Genomic DNA, 17263 nt, shown 5'->3' on the forward strand with positions numbered 1-17263 from the left:
TCTATATTTCCAACGTACAAATCAATAAATGGACATGACGACGACACCTCTGCTGTACACATTTATACTTCATTTCTTGAACCTTCACTGCAACATTTTTTGAATGTTCACATACTACTGTCTCAAATGAGTGTCTGCCATAGAAATATAATTACTAGAAGAGTGGTCCCCGTTGAAGTCAATGAGGCCATAATGGGAGGACCGGTTGTCTGATGGGCTATGTCCTTTCTAGCAATTATATTTCTATGGCTGAGACACTCATATCATGACAGATGCTGCTAGACTTTCAGTCAAGATAGCAATTACAGTGTCAAATTCAATGTTATCTAATGTGGCTAGTTTTTGGATGTCTGTGTGCAGATAATCAGTGAAAAGGCATGACGCATATGGAAGGTTGTATCACAGTACAGTGAGAGTCAGACCAATGCAAGGCTGTAGTTCACCACATAACCAAAAGGTGGTGGTATAAAACACAGACTATGGGCCAGAAGTCACTTCTACTAGGTCAAAAGGGATCAATCACAGAAAGAAATATGCAATGCAATATTTAATGCACAGAAATTAGTTTATACAAATGGCATTGAATATAATACATTACATTTATGGACAATAGATAATATATATATACCGGTATAGAATAAAGTTACATTGGTAAGATTATTTTAAACTAAGAGACATGGAAATAGTAACACTAAAATATTGTTAGAATTTATGTGGATTTGAAAATTGACATTTTTATGGACTTGAACTGGAAACCTACATCTGTATCACATCAAGAGAACTCTGGTTTTCTCATCCCCAAGCAGTAATCAGAAAATAGAAAAAACAACATCAAAATAGTACAGAATTGTTGAATGTAACATCACTCGACAAGTTATTGCTTCCACACATTGTTTCTTTAGTTTTTTTAACATAAATGTAAATAATTCCCCAAAATATGTCTTAGACAACACAAGACTTTAAAAAGGAAAATCAAGACAAAAAGGTGTTAAATCCACACATCGTTAAAACTAGGTTAATGACTCTCCCAGACTTAAGAATTGTATAAAAGCACCCATTGTAAGAGTAACTTTCCATCACATAGCTAGCCATTGATTTTAGAGGGACAGTTAATGTTTACCAAGTTGAGGACAAACAGCCCTGTCTAACAGCCATGTTACGATACAGTGCTTTATCGCACAAGACAACATATCCCGGTATGGTGGTGGTGGATTCTCTTGCTGATTTGCAAGAATTTATGGGCAGACAAGGCATCTAATCCCACACTTGCAGCTAGTGTAGGCAACTTCCATTCAATAGTAAATAGCATTCTAATCTATGGAGCTCCAGTTGGGTAATTATTTTAGTATTAATGGTCATTTCAAGGACAAAGATTAAGCCTGCTTTCTCAAACACAGTCTTTAAGTAGTAGCTTTGGCTCCAGTCTGTTTAAAACCAAACAGAACAATGATGTAAACAGCCAGGTATCCAGGCCCCAGAAGATCAGAGCTGTACAGTACCGTATGAAGCTGGCGGTTAGCAGGGCTCCAGACATGGGTCCCACCCAGTAGATCCAGTGGTAGCTCCAGTAGTTGGCCACCACGGCCGGGCCAAAGGCATGAGCTGGGTTCATACATGCCCCAGACACCGCTCCCCTGTAGAGGACGTGATATAAAAGTGATGCATGAATGAATGATAGAGCATGTGGTGTCTTACGATACACAGTAAGGAGTGTATTGTGGTGTACTGTGTGTTTTATTGGTAGTGTACAGGTATTTACCTCAGTAGTAGTTAACTATACTGTACAAAGGTAGGCCATTACATCAAACATCAAGACAAAGGAGATGATTGTGCACTACAGGAAAAAGAGGACCGAGCATGCCCCCATTTTCATCGACGGGGCTGCAGTGGAGCAGGTTGAGAGCTTCAAGTTCCTTGGTGTCTACATCACCAACAAACTAACATGGTCCAAGCACACCAAGACAGTCGTGAAGAGGTCACGACAAAACCTATTCCCCCTTAGGAGACTGAAAAGATTTGTCATGGGTCCTCAGATCCTCAAAACGTTCTACAGCTGCACCATCGAGAGCATCCTGACCTGTTGCATCATTGCCTGGTATGGCAAATGCTCGGCCTCCAACCGCAAGGCACTACAGAGTAGTACATCACTGGGGCCAAGCTTCCTGCCATCCAGGACCTCTATACCAGGCGGTGTCAGAGGAAGGCCCTAAAAATTGTCAAAGACTCCAGCCACCCTAGTCATAGACAGTTCTCTCCGCTACAGAACGGCAAGTGGTACCGGAGAGCCAAGTCTAGTTACAAGAGGCTTCTAAACAGCTTTTACCCCAAGCCATAAGACTCCTGAACATCGAGTTAAATGGCTACCCAGATTATTTGCAGTGTCCCCCCTCCCCCCCTTTACACCACTGCTATTCTCTTTTGTCATCTATGCATAGTCACTTTAATAACTCTACCTACATGTACATACTACCTAAAATAACCGGTGCCCCTGCACATTGACTCTGTATCGGTACCCCTCTGTATATAGTCTCACTATTGTTATTTCACTGCTGCTCTTTAATTACTTGTTACTTTTATCTCTTATTCTTATCTGTATTTTTTTTAACTGCATTTCTGGTTAGAGGCTCGTAAGTAAGCATTTCACTGTAAGGTCTACACCTGTTGTTTTCGGCGCATGTGACTAATAACATTTGATTTGATTTGTTTGTATCTGAAAAGTTGTTTTGCAGAATGTACAGTACAGTCTTTCTCCAGGCTAATTTCTCAAACCTTTCCAGCCCTCCTCCCATCCTATCCCTTACCCACACACCTTACATCAATCCACTCCACGACCACCCCACCCACTGCTCTTACCCCACACCTTCTACCCCATGGGTCCTCACCCAGCCAGGATGTCTGCTGTCACGGTCAGCCCAATGCAGAGAGGGGCCAACAGGCTGTGGGTGCGTCCATTCACGGCCCCCATACACACCACCATCGTCAGGAACAGAGTCATGATCACCTCTGCCACCGTGGCTGGTACTATCTGGGTGTCTGCCTGCACTGTGTTGAATGCTGCCCCTGAAACTTTGGCATAGTTCATGGATGGTGAAATCACCTGGAGGAGGAGATATTACTGATATGAATATAGGATATGTAGGGAGAAAAGTATAGGTCCAGATACAGAAGAACATTATTTAACATTTGCTTATCGACTGCTACTTTCCACTGGTCATATTCTACCTCTGTTCAGAGTTTGTCTTTTCAAGTGTGATAAAAATAATATACAGTACTAGCCAAAAGTTTGGACGCACCTACTCATTTAAGGGTTTGTCTTTATTTTTTACTATTTTCTACGTTGTAGAATAATAGTGAAGACATCAAAACTATGAAATAACACATATGGAATCATGTAGTAACCAAAAAAGTGTTAGACAAATCAAAATACATTTTAGATTTTAGATTCTTCAAAGTAGCCACCCTTTGCTTTGATGACAGCTTTGCACACTCTTGGCATTCTCTCAACCAACTTCACCTGGAATGCTTTTCCCACATATGCTGAGCATTTGTTGGCTGCTTTTCCTTCACTCTGCAGTCCAACTCTTCCCAAACCATCTCAATTGGATTGAGATCAGGTGATTGTGGAGGCCAGGTCATCTGATGCAGCACTCCATCACTCTCCTTCTTGGTCAAATAGCCTTTACACAGCCTGGAGGTGTGTTGGGTCGATGTCCTGTTGAAAAACAAATTATAGTTCCAATAAGCGCAAACCAGATGGAATGGCGAATTGCTGCAGAATGCTGTGGTAGCCATGCTGGTTAAGTTTGCCTTGAATTCTAAATAAATCATTGACACGTGTCACCAGCAAAGCACCCCCACACCATCACACCTCCTCCTCCATGCTTTACGGTGGGAAACACACATGTAGAGAGCATCTGTTCACCTACTCTGTGTCTCACAAAGACACAGCGGTTGGAACAAAAAATCTCACCTTTGGACTCATCAGACCAAAGGACAGATTTACATCGGTCTAATGTCCATTGCCTGTGTTTCTTGGCCCAAGCAAGTCTCTTCTTCTTATAAGTGTCCTTTAGTAGTGGTTTCTTTGCAGCAATTCGACCAAACCCACTGGCTACAGGTTATCTACAAGTCTCTGCTAGGTAAAGCCCTGCCTTATCTCAGCTCACTGGTCACCATAGCAGCACCCACTCGTAGCATGCGCTCCAGCAGGTATATCTCACTAGTCACCCCCAAAGCCAATTCCTCCTTTGGCCGCCTTTCCTTCCAGTTCTCTGCTGCCAATGACTGGAACGAACTGCAAAAATCTCTGAAGCTGGAGACTCATATCTCCCTCACTAACTTTAAGCACCAGCTATCAGAGCAGCTCACAGATCACTGCACCTGTACATAGCCCATCTGTAAACAGCCCATCTATCTACCTACCTCATCCCCATACTGTATTTATTTATTTATCTTGCTCCTTTGCACCCCAGTATCTCTACTTGCACATTCATCTTCTGCACATCTACCATTCCAGTGTTTAATTGCTATATTGTAATTACTTCGCCACCATGGCCTATTTATTGCCTTAACTTACCTCATTTGCACTCACTGTATATAGACTCTTTGTTTTCTTTTGTTCTACTGTATTATTGGCTGTATGTTTTGTTTATTCCATGTGTAACTCTGTGTTGTTGTATGTGTCGAATTTCTATGGTTTATCTTGGACAGGTCGCAGTTGCAAATGAGAACTTGTTCTCAACTAGCCTACCTGGTTAAATAAAGGTGAAACATAAAAAAAATGAAGGCCTGATTCATGCCGTCTCCTCTGAACAGCTGATGTTGAGATGTGTTACTTGAACTCTGTAAAGCCTTTATTTCTGAGGCTGGTAACTAATAAACTTATCCTCTGCAGCAGAGGTAACTCTGGGTCTTCCTTTCCTGTGGCGGTCCTCATGAGAGCCAGTTTCATCTAAGCCCTCGATGGTTTTTGCGACTGCACTTAAAGAAACTGTAAAAGTTCTTGAAATGCTTTGGATTGACTGACCTTCATGTCTTAAAGTAATGATGGACTGTCATTTCTCTTTGCTTATTTGAGCTGTTCTTGCCATAATATGGACATGGTCTTTTACCAAATAGGGCTATCTTCTGTATACCACCCCTACCTTATCACAACACAACTGATTGCCTCAAATGCATTAAGAAGGAAAGAAATTCCACAAATTAACTTTTAACAAGGCACACCTGTTAATTGAAATGCATTCCAGGTGACTACCTCATGAAGCTGGTTGAGAGAATCCCTCGAGTTTTCAAAGCTGTCATCAAGGTAAAGGGTGGCTACTTTGAAAAATATATTAAATGTAAAATATATTTTGAATTGTTTAACACTTTTTTGGTTCCTACTCTATTCCATATGTATTATTTCATAGTTTTGATGTCTTCACTATTATTCTACAATGTAGAAAATAGTAAAAATAAAGAAAAACCCTGGAATGAGTAGGTGTGTCCAAACTTTTGACCAGTACTGAATATATATACACTACCGTTCAAATGTTTGGGGTCACTTAGAAATGTCCTTGTTTTTGAAAGAAAAGCATTTTTTTTGTCCATTAAAATAACATCAAATTGATCAGAAATACAGTGTAGACATTGTTAATGTTGTAAATGACTACTGTAGGTGGAAACGGCTGGTTTTTTATGGAATACCTACAGTACATAGGGGTACAGAGGCCCATTATCAGCAACCATCACTCCTGTGTTCCAATGGCATGTTGTGTTAGCTAATCCAAGTTTATCATTTTAAAATGCTAATTGATCATTAGAAAACCCTTTCGAAATTGAAAACTGTTGTTCTGATTAAAGAAGCAATAAAACTGGCCTTCTTTAGACTAGTTGAGTATCTGGAGCATCAGCATTTGTGGGTTCTATTACAGGATCAAAATGGCTAGAAACAAAGAACTTTCTTCTGAAACTCGTCAGTCTATTCTTGTTCGGAGAAATTAAGGATATTCCATGCGAGAAATTGCCAAGAAACTGAAGATCTCGTACAACGCTGTGTACTACTCCCTTCACAGAACAGCACAAACTGGCTCTACCCTGAATAGGAAGAGGAGTGGGAGGCCCCGGTGCACAACTGAGCAAGAGGACAAGTACATTAGAGTGTCTAGTTTGAGAAACAGATTCCTCACAAGTCCTCAACTGGAAGCTACTATTTAATGAAGCGGCCAGTTGAGGACTTGTGAGGGGTCTGAAAACTTTCAGGGAACCATAGTAAAACATCCTCAGTGCCTCCCTGAAACCTAAAAATTAACATTCCCAGAACAAATCAAATCAAATTGTATTTGTCACATGCGCCGAATACAACAGGTGTAGACCTTACAGTGAAATGCTTACTTACAAGCCCTTAACCAACAAAGCAGTTTAAAAAACTTCTGTTCTCAGAATGCTTAAAAAACATACAGTTTTACCGGTCAGGAAACATATGGCTTCTTTCCCAGAACCAATGGGAAACCAAAAACGTATGTTCCCACAACTTCCAAGGAACCAAATGTGCTAGCAGGGTAATGGCCAATGAGCTCTTGACTTTACAAGGTGGTGAAACACAGACTCAACTCATCTTGTTCAGCTCTAAGGATACTGTACATGTAAATGACTGCCTATAGAGTACAGTGGGTGACTGACTGCTCACTCAACCCTCATGGACGTCAATTGCTTTATCGTTTTACTGTCCTGGTAGCAGCCAAGAGAAGAGCAGGGTAGGTGTAGAAAGATATTATTGTCATGATCCATATCTGAAGTGTTGACAGGATGAGGATGATCATACTGTTAGGATGAGTGTGGAATGTACAAGTGTTGTGTATTATGGGACGATCAAACCTCTGAAAGTGTGAAATATCTAGCAAATATTTTCCTGACGTTTACATAGTCTTTATGACAGTAGGCCTAGCCATTTGGTGCCAGGTAGTTACCAAATACTGTATACTGAATTCTTGAACGTTCGTACTAGAAAGTACATATTGTTACCAAATAATTAAGTTAAATAAATGTACATGTTTTCAATAAATAAGAACAGTTATAATTCAAATCCTATTAAATACCAAGTTAGTACTAGTAGAAACAGTGCAACCCACATATTAGTAGGCTACAGAGTACCCACCTTGGCTACTCCTGTCCCTATCATCCCTCCACACATCTGAGCCAGTATGTAGGGGACCAGCAGTATGATGTTGAGACCCCCGATCAGAAACACAGACACAGACACTGCTGGGTTGAAGTGCCCCCCACTGCAGAGAGAGACATGGAACAATTGAATTACCCTAATACATTTTAATTAAGTTATTTTATTTTAAACAGTTCACAATAGCTTTTTTTATATGAGGCATATCCTTTAGAAAACAAAACAAACTATTTTAAATATAGAGGCATGTAGCAACAATAAAACCATAATAAGAAAAAATGCTAATGTAGATTGCCTCATCAAAATGATACAAGTGCGATTATAAAATTCTGTTGTGCATTTTAAATGATCTATTGTAGGCTACTTTGAAAGCACAGTCATAAAACCTCAAGTCAATGCTGATCAACAGATCCATTACAATTCATCATTTTTGCAATGCTTTTTTTCAATCTGTTACACATCAACATACTGCATGTTGAAAGCCTAGGAACTGACTCTTCTGTTGCTCTGATAACATTTGAAAACCTGAGCATCAACTTCCCAGCCTAGTCCCAAAACCTATACCATGTCATGGCCAGAAAGGTTGGCTATACAGCACAAACAGATCTAGGACCAGGTTATCACCTTCCAGCCTCTCACCACCCACCCCCAGAGGGGCCCCCCAGCCTTACCTGATCTCCCCCAGCACGGCGATGACGATGCCCAGGGCCAGGCCGTGTGCCAGGGCCGGCTGCAGCCTCCCGGTGCCCTCCGTGTTCTCGATCACAGACAGACACCCCACAAAGATAAACAGAGATGAACCCAGCAGCTCTGCCAGACAGGGCTGGATATAACGTTCGAACACATCCCTGAACGGCTTGGTACCGCTGTTTCCATCTGTGGCTGGATCTGGACCTTTCCCCTCTGGCTGGATCACATTGATGTCCAGGTCCCAGAGCTCGGTCTTAGACTCATAGAGAGCCATGGTGTTGGGTTAGACTGTGTGAGACTGGAAACAGCCCATGGGTTGTTAGTGCTCTTAAGTCTAGAGCTTACGCAAGAGTGCTGATAAGGAATAAGAAGGGAGGAGGAGGGGTGAGGTGGATAAGGAGGGAGGTGGAGGAGGTAGGGTGAAGATAGTGGAGGGGGGAGTTGATAAGTTATTTTCTTGGATTGGTCCAGATAGCTAGGCAGAGAAATGCTACCACATCATCAAACAATGAGACAAAATGCAAGAAATGTTCAGATATTGTTCGCTTACATTGATTACCGTTAAATGTAATACTCCATCATGACTTTTGGCTAAACTTCAAACATACTTGTCAGCACTTTGTATGGATAAAGAAATGCAATAAATCAAAATGATTTCCCCATGACTGTTATTATGAATAGTATTATGAATACTAGTTGTGAAATGATTAGCTTACATTTCAATATACATTATGCAGTTAGAATACAGGGACAGAAACCATGCTTCTGCAGATAGAGCTATTGCCTAAAATACAATAGAAGTACAGCAGAGAGGCTATGTGTCACGTCTTAAATGTATGTAGTTCTTTCCTTGTGCTGTTCTTGTCTATTAATGTTTTGTATTATGTCATGTTTCATGTTTTGTGTGGACCCCAGGAAGAGCAGCTGCTGCTATCGCAACAGCTAATGGGGATCCTAATAAAATACCAGAATGATGAGTGTGTTATAGGACATATGGATAGACAAGCGGCCTCATTATATGACTGTCTATATAAGTTGTCATTCTACATAACTACTGAATTACCATCAATCCACATGTATATCAGTGTAGGCTGCTGAAGGGAGGACGGCTCATAATAATGGTTGGAACGGAGCAAATGGAATGGCATCAAACACATGTTAGATGTGTTTCATACCATTCCACTTATTCCGCTCCATCTATTACACGAGCCCGTCCTCCCAAATTAAGGTGCCACCAACCTCCTGTGTTGTATATATAATGTGACTGAAACATATCTACATAATAATCAGAATAACATTACGATAAAAATCTTTTACATATACAGTGCCTTGCAAAAGCATTCATCCCCCTTGGCGTTTTTCGCATTTTGTTGCATTACAACCTGTAATTTAAATGGATTTTTATTTGGATTTCATGTAATGGAAATACACAAAATAGTCCAAATTGGTGAAGTAAATGAAAAAAATTACTTGTTTCAAAAGAAAATTAAAAAAAGAAAAAAAGAAAAGTGGTGCATGCATATGTATTCACCCCCTTTGCTATGAAGCCCCTAAATAAGATCTGGTGCAACCAATTACCTTCAGAAGTCACATAATTAATTCAATAAAGTCCATGGATGGCGCTAAATACAGGGAAATTCTTGAGGAAAACCTGTTTCAGTCTTCCAGAGATTTGAGACTGGGATGAAGGTTCACCTTCCAGCAGGACAATAACACTAGGCATACTGCTAAAGCAACACTCGAGTGGTTTACAGGGAAACTTTTAAATGTCTTGGAATGGCCTAGTCAAAGCCCAGACCTCAATCCAATTGAGAATCTGTGGTATGACTTAAAGATTGCTGTACACCAGTGGAACCCATCTAACTTGAAGAAGCTGGAGCAGTTTTGCCTTGAAGAATGGGCAAAAATCCCAGTGGCTAGATGTGTCAAGCTTATAGAGACATACCCCAAGATACTTGCAGCTGTAATTGCTGCAAAAGGTGACTCAACAAAGTATTGACTTGGGGGGTGAATAGTTATGCACGCTCAAGTTTTCAGTTTTTTTGCCTTATTTCTTGTTTGTTTCACAAGAAAATATATTTTGCATCTACAAAGTGCTGTACACCAGTGGAACCCATCTAACTTGAAGGAGCTGGAGCAGTTTTACCTTGAAGAATGGGCAAAAATAATTCCAGGTTGTAAGGCAACAAAATAGGAAAAATGCCAAGGGGGTGAATACTTTCGCAAGCCACTGTACTTTTAGGTTATAGGTTTCATATAGAGCTATGAGTTTTCCTGACCACCTTACGTATAAATAGAATCTGGAGGTTTTCCTGGTCATGTCATCGGGTTAGGAAAAACTCCTGGCCCTATTCATATGCCATCAAATAATGTTCATCCTACTTTTGAATACAAGGTCAGAAAATATAAACCTCTAAATTATACCACCACATACCATAAATTATAATATTATGCCTTAATAAAATAAAGGTCAGATGAAAAACATACAGTGAGGGAAAAAAGTATTTGATCCCCTGCTGATTTTGTACGTTTGCCCACTGACAAAGAAATGATCAGTCTATAATTTTAATGGTAGGTTTATTTGAACAGTGAGAGACAGAATAACAACACAAAAATCCAGAAAAACACATGTAAAAAATGTTATAAATTGATTTGCATTTTAATGAGGGAAATCATGTGTCAGACTAAACCAGACAATTACACACCTGATTTTGTTCAAACAATCTTAACAACTTCTACCCCCAAGCCATAAGACTGCTGAACAATTAATCAAATGGCCACCGGACTATTTACATTGACCCCCCCATCCCCCCCATCCACACATTACAAATACCCCCGCACATTGACTCCCCTGTATATAGCCTCGTTATTGTTCTTTTATTGTGTTGCTTTTAATTCTTTTTTACTTTTGTTTATTTGGTAAATATTTTCTTAACTCTTTCTTGAACTGCACTGTTGGTTAGGGGCTTGTAAGTAAGCATTTCACCGTAAGGTCTACATATGTTGTATTCGGCGCATGTGACAAATAAACTTTGATTTGATTTCTTATGCCCTTCCAGATGTTTTTTTGCTGTGAGGTCAGGTTCTGTTGATTGACAGCTTATTTAACAATATAAATCATTAAATCAAATCAAAATGTATTGATCGCATACACAGATTTGCAGATATTATCGTGGGTGCAGCGAAATTCTTCTGTTCCTAGATCCAGCAGTGCAGTAATAACTAACAATAAAATATATTATGATAATCATTTTTAAAAGTATAAAAAAATAAGAAATATAATCTAAAAAGAAAAAAGAAGGAGGAAAACAAGACATTTAGAAATATCAGAGTGAGCAATGAGAGTCCGGAATATAAATAGTTGGTGTGACTAGAGAGTATAGGAATAGAAAAGGTGTGTGCAGCAGTAGTTATATAGAATGAACCTTGACTAGAATACATAATATATATATAAGGGTAAAACAGTATATAAACATTATTAAAGTGACCAGTGTTCAATGACTCTACGAGTATAGGGCAGCTCTAGGGTGCAGGGTAGAGTAGCAGGTGGTGGCCGGCTAGTGACAGTGTCCTAAGGGGCTAAGTCCCCCACAATGTGGAAATACATGATTGATATCATTTTCTGTATATTGCAATGCTTTTAAAATACAAATGTATGCATATGGGCATGCTATGTTTGACGTCAAAGTCAATGAAGACATATGCACATTCCACACTCATTCTGTGAGAAGTCATTTTATGCATGCCATGCAAATAGCCACAAGGGAGCAGCAGAACACTGGAAACGACAGCAGGTATTACACCCCCCCGCCCCCGCCCCCCCCCCCCCCCCCCCCCACACACACACAACATTTTCAAATCATTATAAGAACATTGTAATAACATATTATATGGCCATAATGCTCTTTATTTAATGAATTGAGAGTATGATTTTGTAAGCCTGACTGCCTCGTCACTGATTAGAAACAACATTGTTTTCATCATGTTGAGCACATCCCTGGGTGGCCATAATGACATTACCAATTTCACAAAGCAAACATGTCCATAGAGAAATAGTTTCACTGACCCCTATTGTAGCTAAGGCATTGTACACCTATTATGTGCTGCTGTTGAATCACATAGGTGGATAAGCCCTTTTAAACCTATAGAAAACATAGTAAACCGCGTGACAGTTAGAAAGCCATTAATGCATCTCAAACAATTCGCTTTACACACTGTTTTGTCAGTTTTTTTCGTACTCATAATTGTCCATTATAAATGTGTCACTTCGACAGGGTTGTTTTACCAAGGTATCACATGTCACTCACTAGTGGGCCATGTAGGCTAGGCTACAGTAGGGAAGTGAATTGCACTTCCTCCTTTTACGCACCACTGTTCAGCACAGCGTTTGGGTTATAGGAGTAGCCCACAAAGTGAAAATGGAAAGAGCGAAAACTGAACGGGGCTGTGTCCTGTAATTGCCTATTCACTTTGTAAGAGGAAAAAACATTGCGGGGAATGACAATCGATTGTTATTAGAACGCTCCAACAACACCTATTCAGCGGCGAGCAGCAGAGTCAACGGAACATTTTCAGAAATACAATGGCAGCGACCTAGATCAACTTTTGGACTTGCTTTCTAAAAGGATCAAAAAGAGGGGCCTTGCAACTTTTTAAAAACTTGTTGGATACGGTGGAGCAAGGACACAAACATGAAGAAACAGTTTAATCGCATGAAACAGCTCGCCAACCAAACAGTTGGAAGGTAGGCAAAGTATTTTGGATAAATAAAAGTGTAGCCTACTATTATTTAGTGGGCTCAGGCTGCATTTCTTTTGCAGTGTTGCATTCATTGCTGTCATTTATTTTGTCGGTAGTGTTACATTGTAGTTAGGCTACATTGTAGTTACATTCTAACTTTGTACTTACATGATAGCCGCTGTCACGTGGCAGCTGTAATTGTGGCGGCATGGCCAAACGATCACTAACCATGTTATGATACATATCTCCCTATCACAAATCGTTCTGACCATAGCCAGCCTCTGTGAGTTTTATCTCATCTCAGTGGGCTGTGTCAGAAGTGTTGGGCCACATATGAGTGTACAATAATGGGTTGATACCAATTACATGTGATAATATAAGAAAGATATGCATAACATAAGAACTTTTACAATTAATTACTTTTATAATGAATACATGAAAGTGTAATCAAAAAGGTTATAGTCACAACCTGATGTGGATATGATGTCTTAATGGTTTGCCTGACGAATGTTAACTTCTTATAGGTAGGCTACATGCATCATACATGGATTGATTTGTTAGGCCTACACGTGGTGTGGGAAGAAAGTAAAAATGGTGGTCTAACCAAATGGTGGTCTAACCACAATGTAATTCATGTATTGTGGACAACCCCGCCCTGTGCAATTGGGTTATGGACTTCCTGGCGGGCCACCCCCAGGTGGTGAAGGTAGGAAACAACATCTCCACTTCGCTGATCCTCAACACTGGGGCCCCACAAGGGTGTGTGCTCAGCCCCCTCCTGTACTCGCTGTTCACCAATGACTGCGTGGCCATGCACGCCTACAACTCAATCATCAAGTTTGCAGATGACACAACAGTAGTGGGCTTGATTACCAACAATGACGAGACAGTCTACAGGGAGGAGATGAGGGCACTCGGAGTGTGGTGTCAGGAAAACAACCTCTCACTCAATGTCAACAAAACAAAGGAGATGATCGTGGACTTCAGGAAACAGCAGAGGGAGCAGCCCCTTATCTACATTGACGGGACAGTAGTGGAGAGGGTGGAGAGTTTTAAGTTCCTCGGCGTACATATCACTGACAAACTGAAATGGTCCACCCACACAGACAGTGTGATGAAGAAGGCGCAACAGCGCCTCTTCAACCTCAGGAGGCTGAAGAAATTTGGCTTGTCACCTAAACCCTCACAAACTTTTACAGATGCACAATTGAGAGCATCGTGTCGGGCTGTATCACTGCCTGATACGGCAACTGCACCGCCCACAATCGCAAGGCTCTCCAGAGGGTGGTGCGGTCTGCACAACGCACCACTGGGGGCAAACTACCTGTTCTCCAGGACACATACAGCACATACATCACAGGAAGCACATACATCACAGGAAGGCCAAGAAGATCATCAAGGACATCAACCACCCGAGCCACTGCCTGTTCACCCCACTATCATCCAGAAGGCGAGGTCAGTACAGGTGCATCAAAGCTGGGACCGAGAGACTGAAAAACAGCTTCTATCTCAAGACCATCAGATTGTTAAACAGCCATCACTAACTGCCTACACACAGACTTGAAATCGTTGGCCACTTTAATAAATGGATCACTAGTCACTTTAATAATGTTTACGTATCTTGCATTACTCATCTCAAATGTATATAATGTATTTTATACCATCTATTGCATCGTGCCTATGCCACTCGGTCATTGCTCATCCATATATTTATATGTACATATTCTTATTCCATTCCTTTACTTAGATTTGTGTGTATTAGGTAGTTGTTGTGGAATTGTTAGATTACTTGTTAGATATTACTGCACTGTCAGAACTAGAAGCACAAGCATTTCGCTAAACTCATTAACATCTGCTAACCATGTGTATGTGACCAATAAGATTTGATTTGATTTGTATATAGCTAGTGTGCTATGATGGAAAAACACTGACTATGTTTATAGCCAACTCCCATGTAAAGGGGAATCCCCATCCATCCAACCAGTCACTGTGCAGCCCCCATCCCACACTGCTTCCTCACTGTGCCCCCTCTCCCTCTGACCCTACAGGGGTTGCCCTCAGGCGCTCAACACCACTGTTGTCCCTCAATCTCTGCTGATGTCCACTGAGCTAACACCACTGTTGTCTCTCAGTCTCTGCTGATGTCCACTGAGCTAGCACCACTGTTATCCCTCAGTCTCTGCTGATGTCCACTGAGCTAACACCACTGTTATCTCTGTTGATGTCCACTGAGCTAACAACACTGTTATCCCTCAGTCTCTGCTGATGTCCACTGAGCTAACAACACTGTTATCCCTCAGTCTCTGCTGATGTCCACTGAGCTAACACCACTGTTATCTCTGTTGATGTCCACTGAGCTAACAACACTGTTATCCCTCAGTCTCTGCTGATGTCCACTGAGCTAACAACACTGTTATCCCTCAGTCTCTGCTGATGTCCACTGAGCTAACACCACTGTTATCTCTGTTGATGTCCACTGAGCTAACAACACTGTTATCCCTCAGTCTCTGCTGATGTCCACTGAGCAACAGTATTATCACATTAGGAAAGTCTATCGACCATAAGTGCTTCACACTATACCCTCCAGTAGTACATCCTCTAGAATAACTATTAAAGCTCTAATGGATGAGTGCTTCACACTATATCCTCCAGTAGTACATCCTTTAGAATAACTACTAAAGCTCTAATGGATGAGTGCTTCACACTATACCCTCCAGTAGTACATCCTCTAGAATAACTATTGAAGCTCTAATGGATGAGTGCTTCACACTATATCCTCCAGTAGTACATCCTCTGGAATAACTATTGAAGCTCTAATGGATGAGTGCTTCACACTGGTAGCCTACAGTGCACATGTGTAAAACTCATTCCACGAAGGGCCGAGTGTCTGGATTGAAGAGTTAAGGGCCCTGGTTAGTAAAACAATCCCCTCACCTGGTTATCTAGGGCTTAATTGAAAGGAAAAACAAAAACCAGCAGAGACTAGGCCCTCCATTGAATGAGTTTGACAGCCCTGCTATAGTGGATGATGGGGTTTACATTCCCCCTCATAATGTAAAGTGTTATATAAATACAATCCAGTATCATTAAGTCTGTTTATTATCATTAGGAATAGAATAACTTTACCCTGTCTGTAATAGTCATTAGAGTTTAAGTAAGAGGCCTTGATTGCCTATCCAGTCTTTTTCATATATTGGGACATAGACATTTACATTTTAGTCATTTAGCAGACGCTCTTATCCAGAGCGACTTACAGTAGTGAATGCATACATTTCATACATTTTTTTTTGTTGTACTGTACTGTATAGCTGTAAACACAGCTGGGCAGGCTGACAGCTAGAGAGGATGCGTTCCAAATGGCATCCTATTCCATTTATAGTGCCTGTTTGACCAGGCCCCATAGGGCTCTGATCAAAAGTAGTGTACTATAAGATCACTTTATTGGTCAATTAACCACACGGTCCAACTGAAACTTGACCTCCGCCTTTATCCCAACCCCTCTGAAAGAGACGCATACATACACAGGTATATACATTCACACATCCTATACATTCATTCATTCATTCATTCATACATACATGCATACATACATACATACATACATACATACATACATACATACATACATACATACATACATACACTACCGGTCAAAAGCTTTAGAACACCTACTAATTCAAGGGTTTTTCTTTATTTTTACTATTTTCTAAATTGTAGAATAATAGTGAAGATATCAAAACTATGAAATAACATGTAACCAAAAAAAGTGTTAAACAATACTTATTTCCCTCATTAAAATGCAAATTATAACATTTTTGACATGCGTTTTTCTGGATTGTTTTGTTGTTATTCTGTCTCTCACTGTTCAAATAAACCTACCATTAAAATTATAGACTGATCATTTCTTTGTCAGTGGGGAAACGTACAAAATCAGCAGGGGATCAAATACTTTTTTCCCTCACTGTACCAGTCTCAGAAATTGCAGCCCAGATAAAGGCTTCACAGAGTTCAAGTAACAGACACATCTCATCATCAACTGTTAAGAGGAGACTGTGTGAATCATGTTCGAATTGCTGCAAAGAAACCACTACTAAAGGACACCAATAATAAGAAGAGACTTGCTTGGGCCAAGAAACAAGAGCAATGTACATTAGACCGGTAGAAATTTGTCCTTTGGTCTGGAGTCCAAATTTGAGATTTTTGGTTCTAACTGCCGTGTTTTTGTGAGACATGGTGTGGGTGAACAGATGATCTCTGCATGTGTAGTTCCCACCGTAAAGCATGGAGGAGGAGGTGTTGTGGTGTGGGGGTGCTTTGCTGGTGACACTGTCAGTCAAATCAAATCAAATTTATTTTTATATAGCCCTTCGTACATCAGCTGATATTCTCAAAGTGCTGTACAGAAACCCAGCCTAAAACCCCAAACGGCAAGCAAAGCATGTGAAAGAAGCACGGTGGCTAGGAAAAACTCCCTAGGAAAAACTCCCTAGAAAGGCCAAAAACCTAGGAAGAAACCTAGAGAGGAACCAGGCTATGAGGGGTGGCCAGTCCTCTTCTGGCTGTGCAGGGTGGATATTATAACAGAACATGGTCAAGATGTTAAAATGTTCATAAATGACCAGCATGGTCAAATAATAATAATCATAGTAGTTGTCGAGGGTGCAACAAGCACGTCCG

At 40.7% G+C, this 17263-nt stretch overlaps 2 protein-coding genes across 8 annotated transcripts in view; one reads left to right on the plus strand and one right to left on the minus strand.

Moving 5' to 3' along the window:
- Nucleotides 1-48: 48 nt before the first annotated feature.
- On the minus strand, nt 49-8170 carry LOC106606691 (aquaporin-8). Its single transcript, XM_045715523.2, has 4 exons — nt 7828-8170; nt 7136-7262; nt 2883-3097; nt 49-1634 (listed from the first exon to the last, which is right to left on the minus strand). Exons 1-4 carry the CDS (start codon nt 8118-8120, stop codon nt 1388-1390), a joined length of 882 nt encoding a protein of 293 aa, XP_045571479.1. The 5' UTR covers nt 8121-8170; the 3' UTR covers nt 49-1387.
- Nucleotides 8171-12142: 3972 nt separating this feature from the next.
- LOC106606690 (rho GTPase-activating protein 17) overlaps nt 12143-17263 on the plus strand; it is a 59535-nt gene continuing 54414 nt past the window's right edge. For 6 of the 7 annotated variants that reach the window (XM_045715529.2, XM_045715527.2, XM_045715531.2 and 3 more), the window contains exon 1: nt 12143-12590. In XM_045715529.2, the coding sequence (XP_045571485.1) occupies nt 12538-12590 (53 nt within the window). In that variant the 5' untranslated portion in view covers nt 12143-12537. The remainder of the gene's footprint in view (nt 12591-17263) is intronic. The other variant, XM_082972804.1, reaches the window with a different exon arrangement.

Source organism: Salmo salar, chromosome 03 (assembly GCF_965601325.2).
Source record: "Salmo salar chromosome 03, fSalSal1, whole genome shotgun sequence".
NCBI classification, from domain to species: domain Eukaryota; kingdom Metazoa; phylum Chordata; class Actinopteri; order Salmoniformes; family Salmonidae; genus Salmo; species Salmo salar.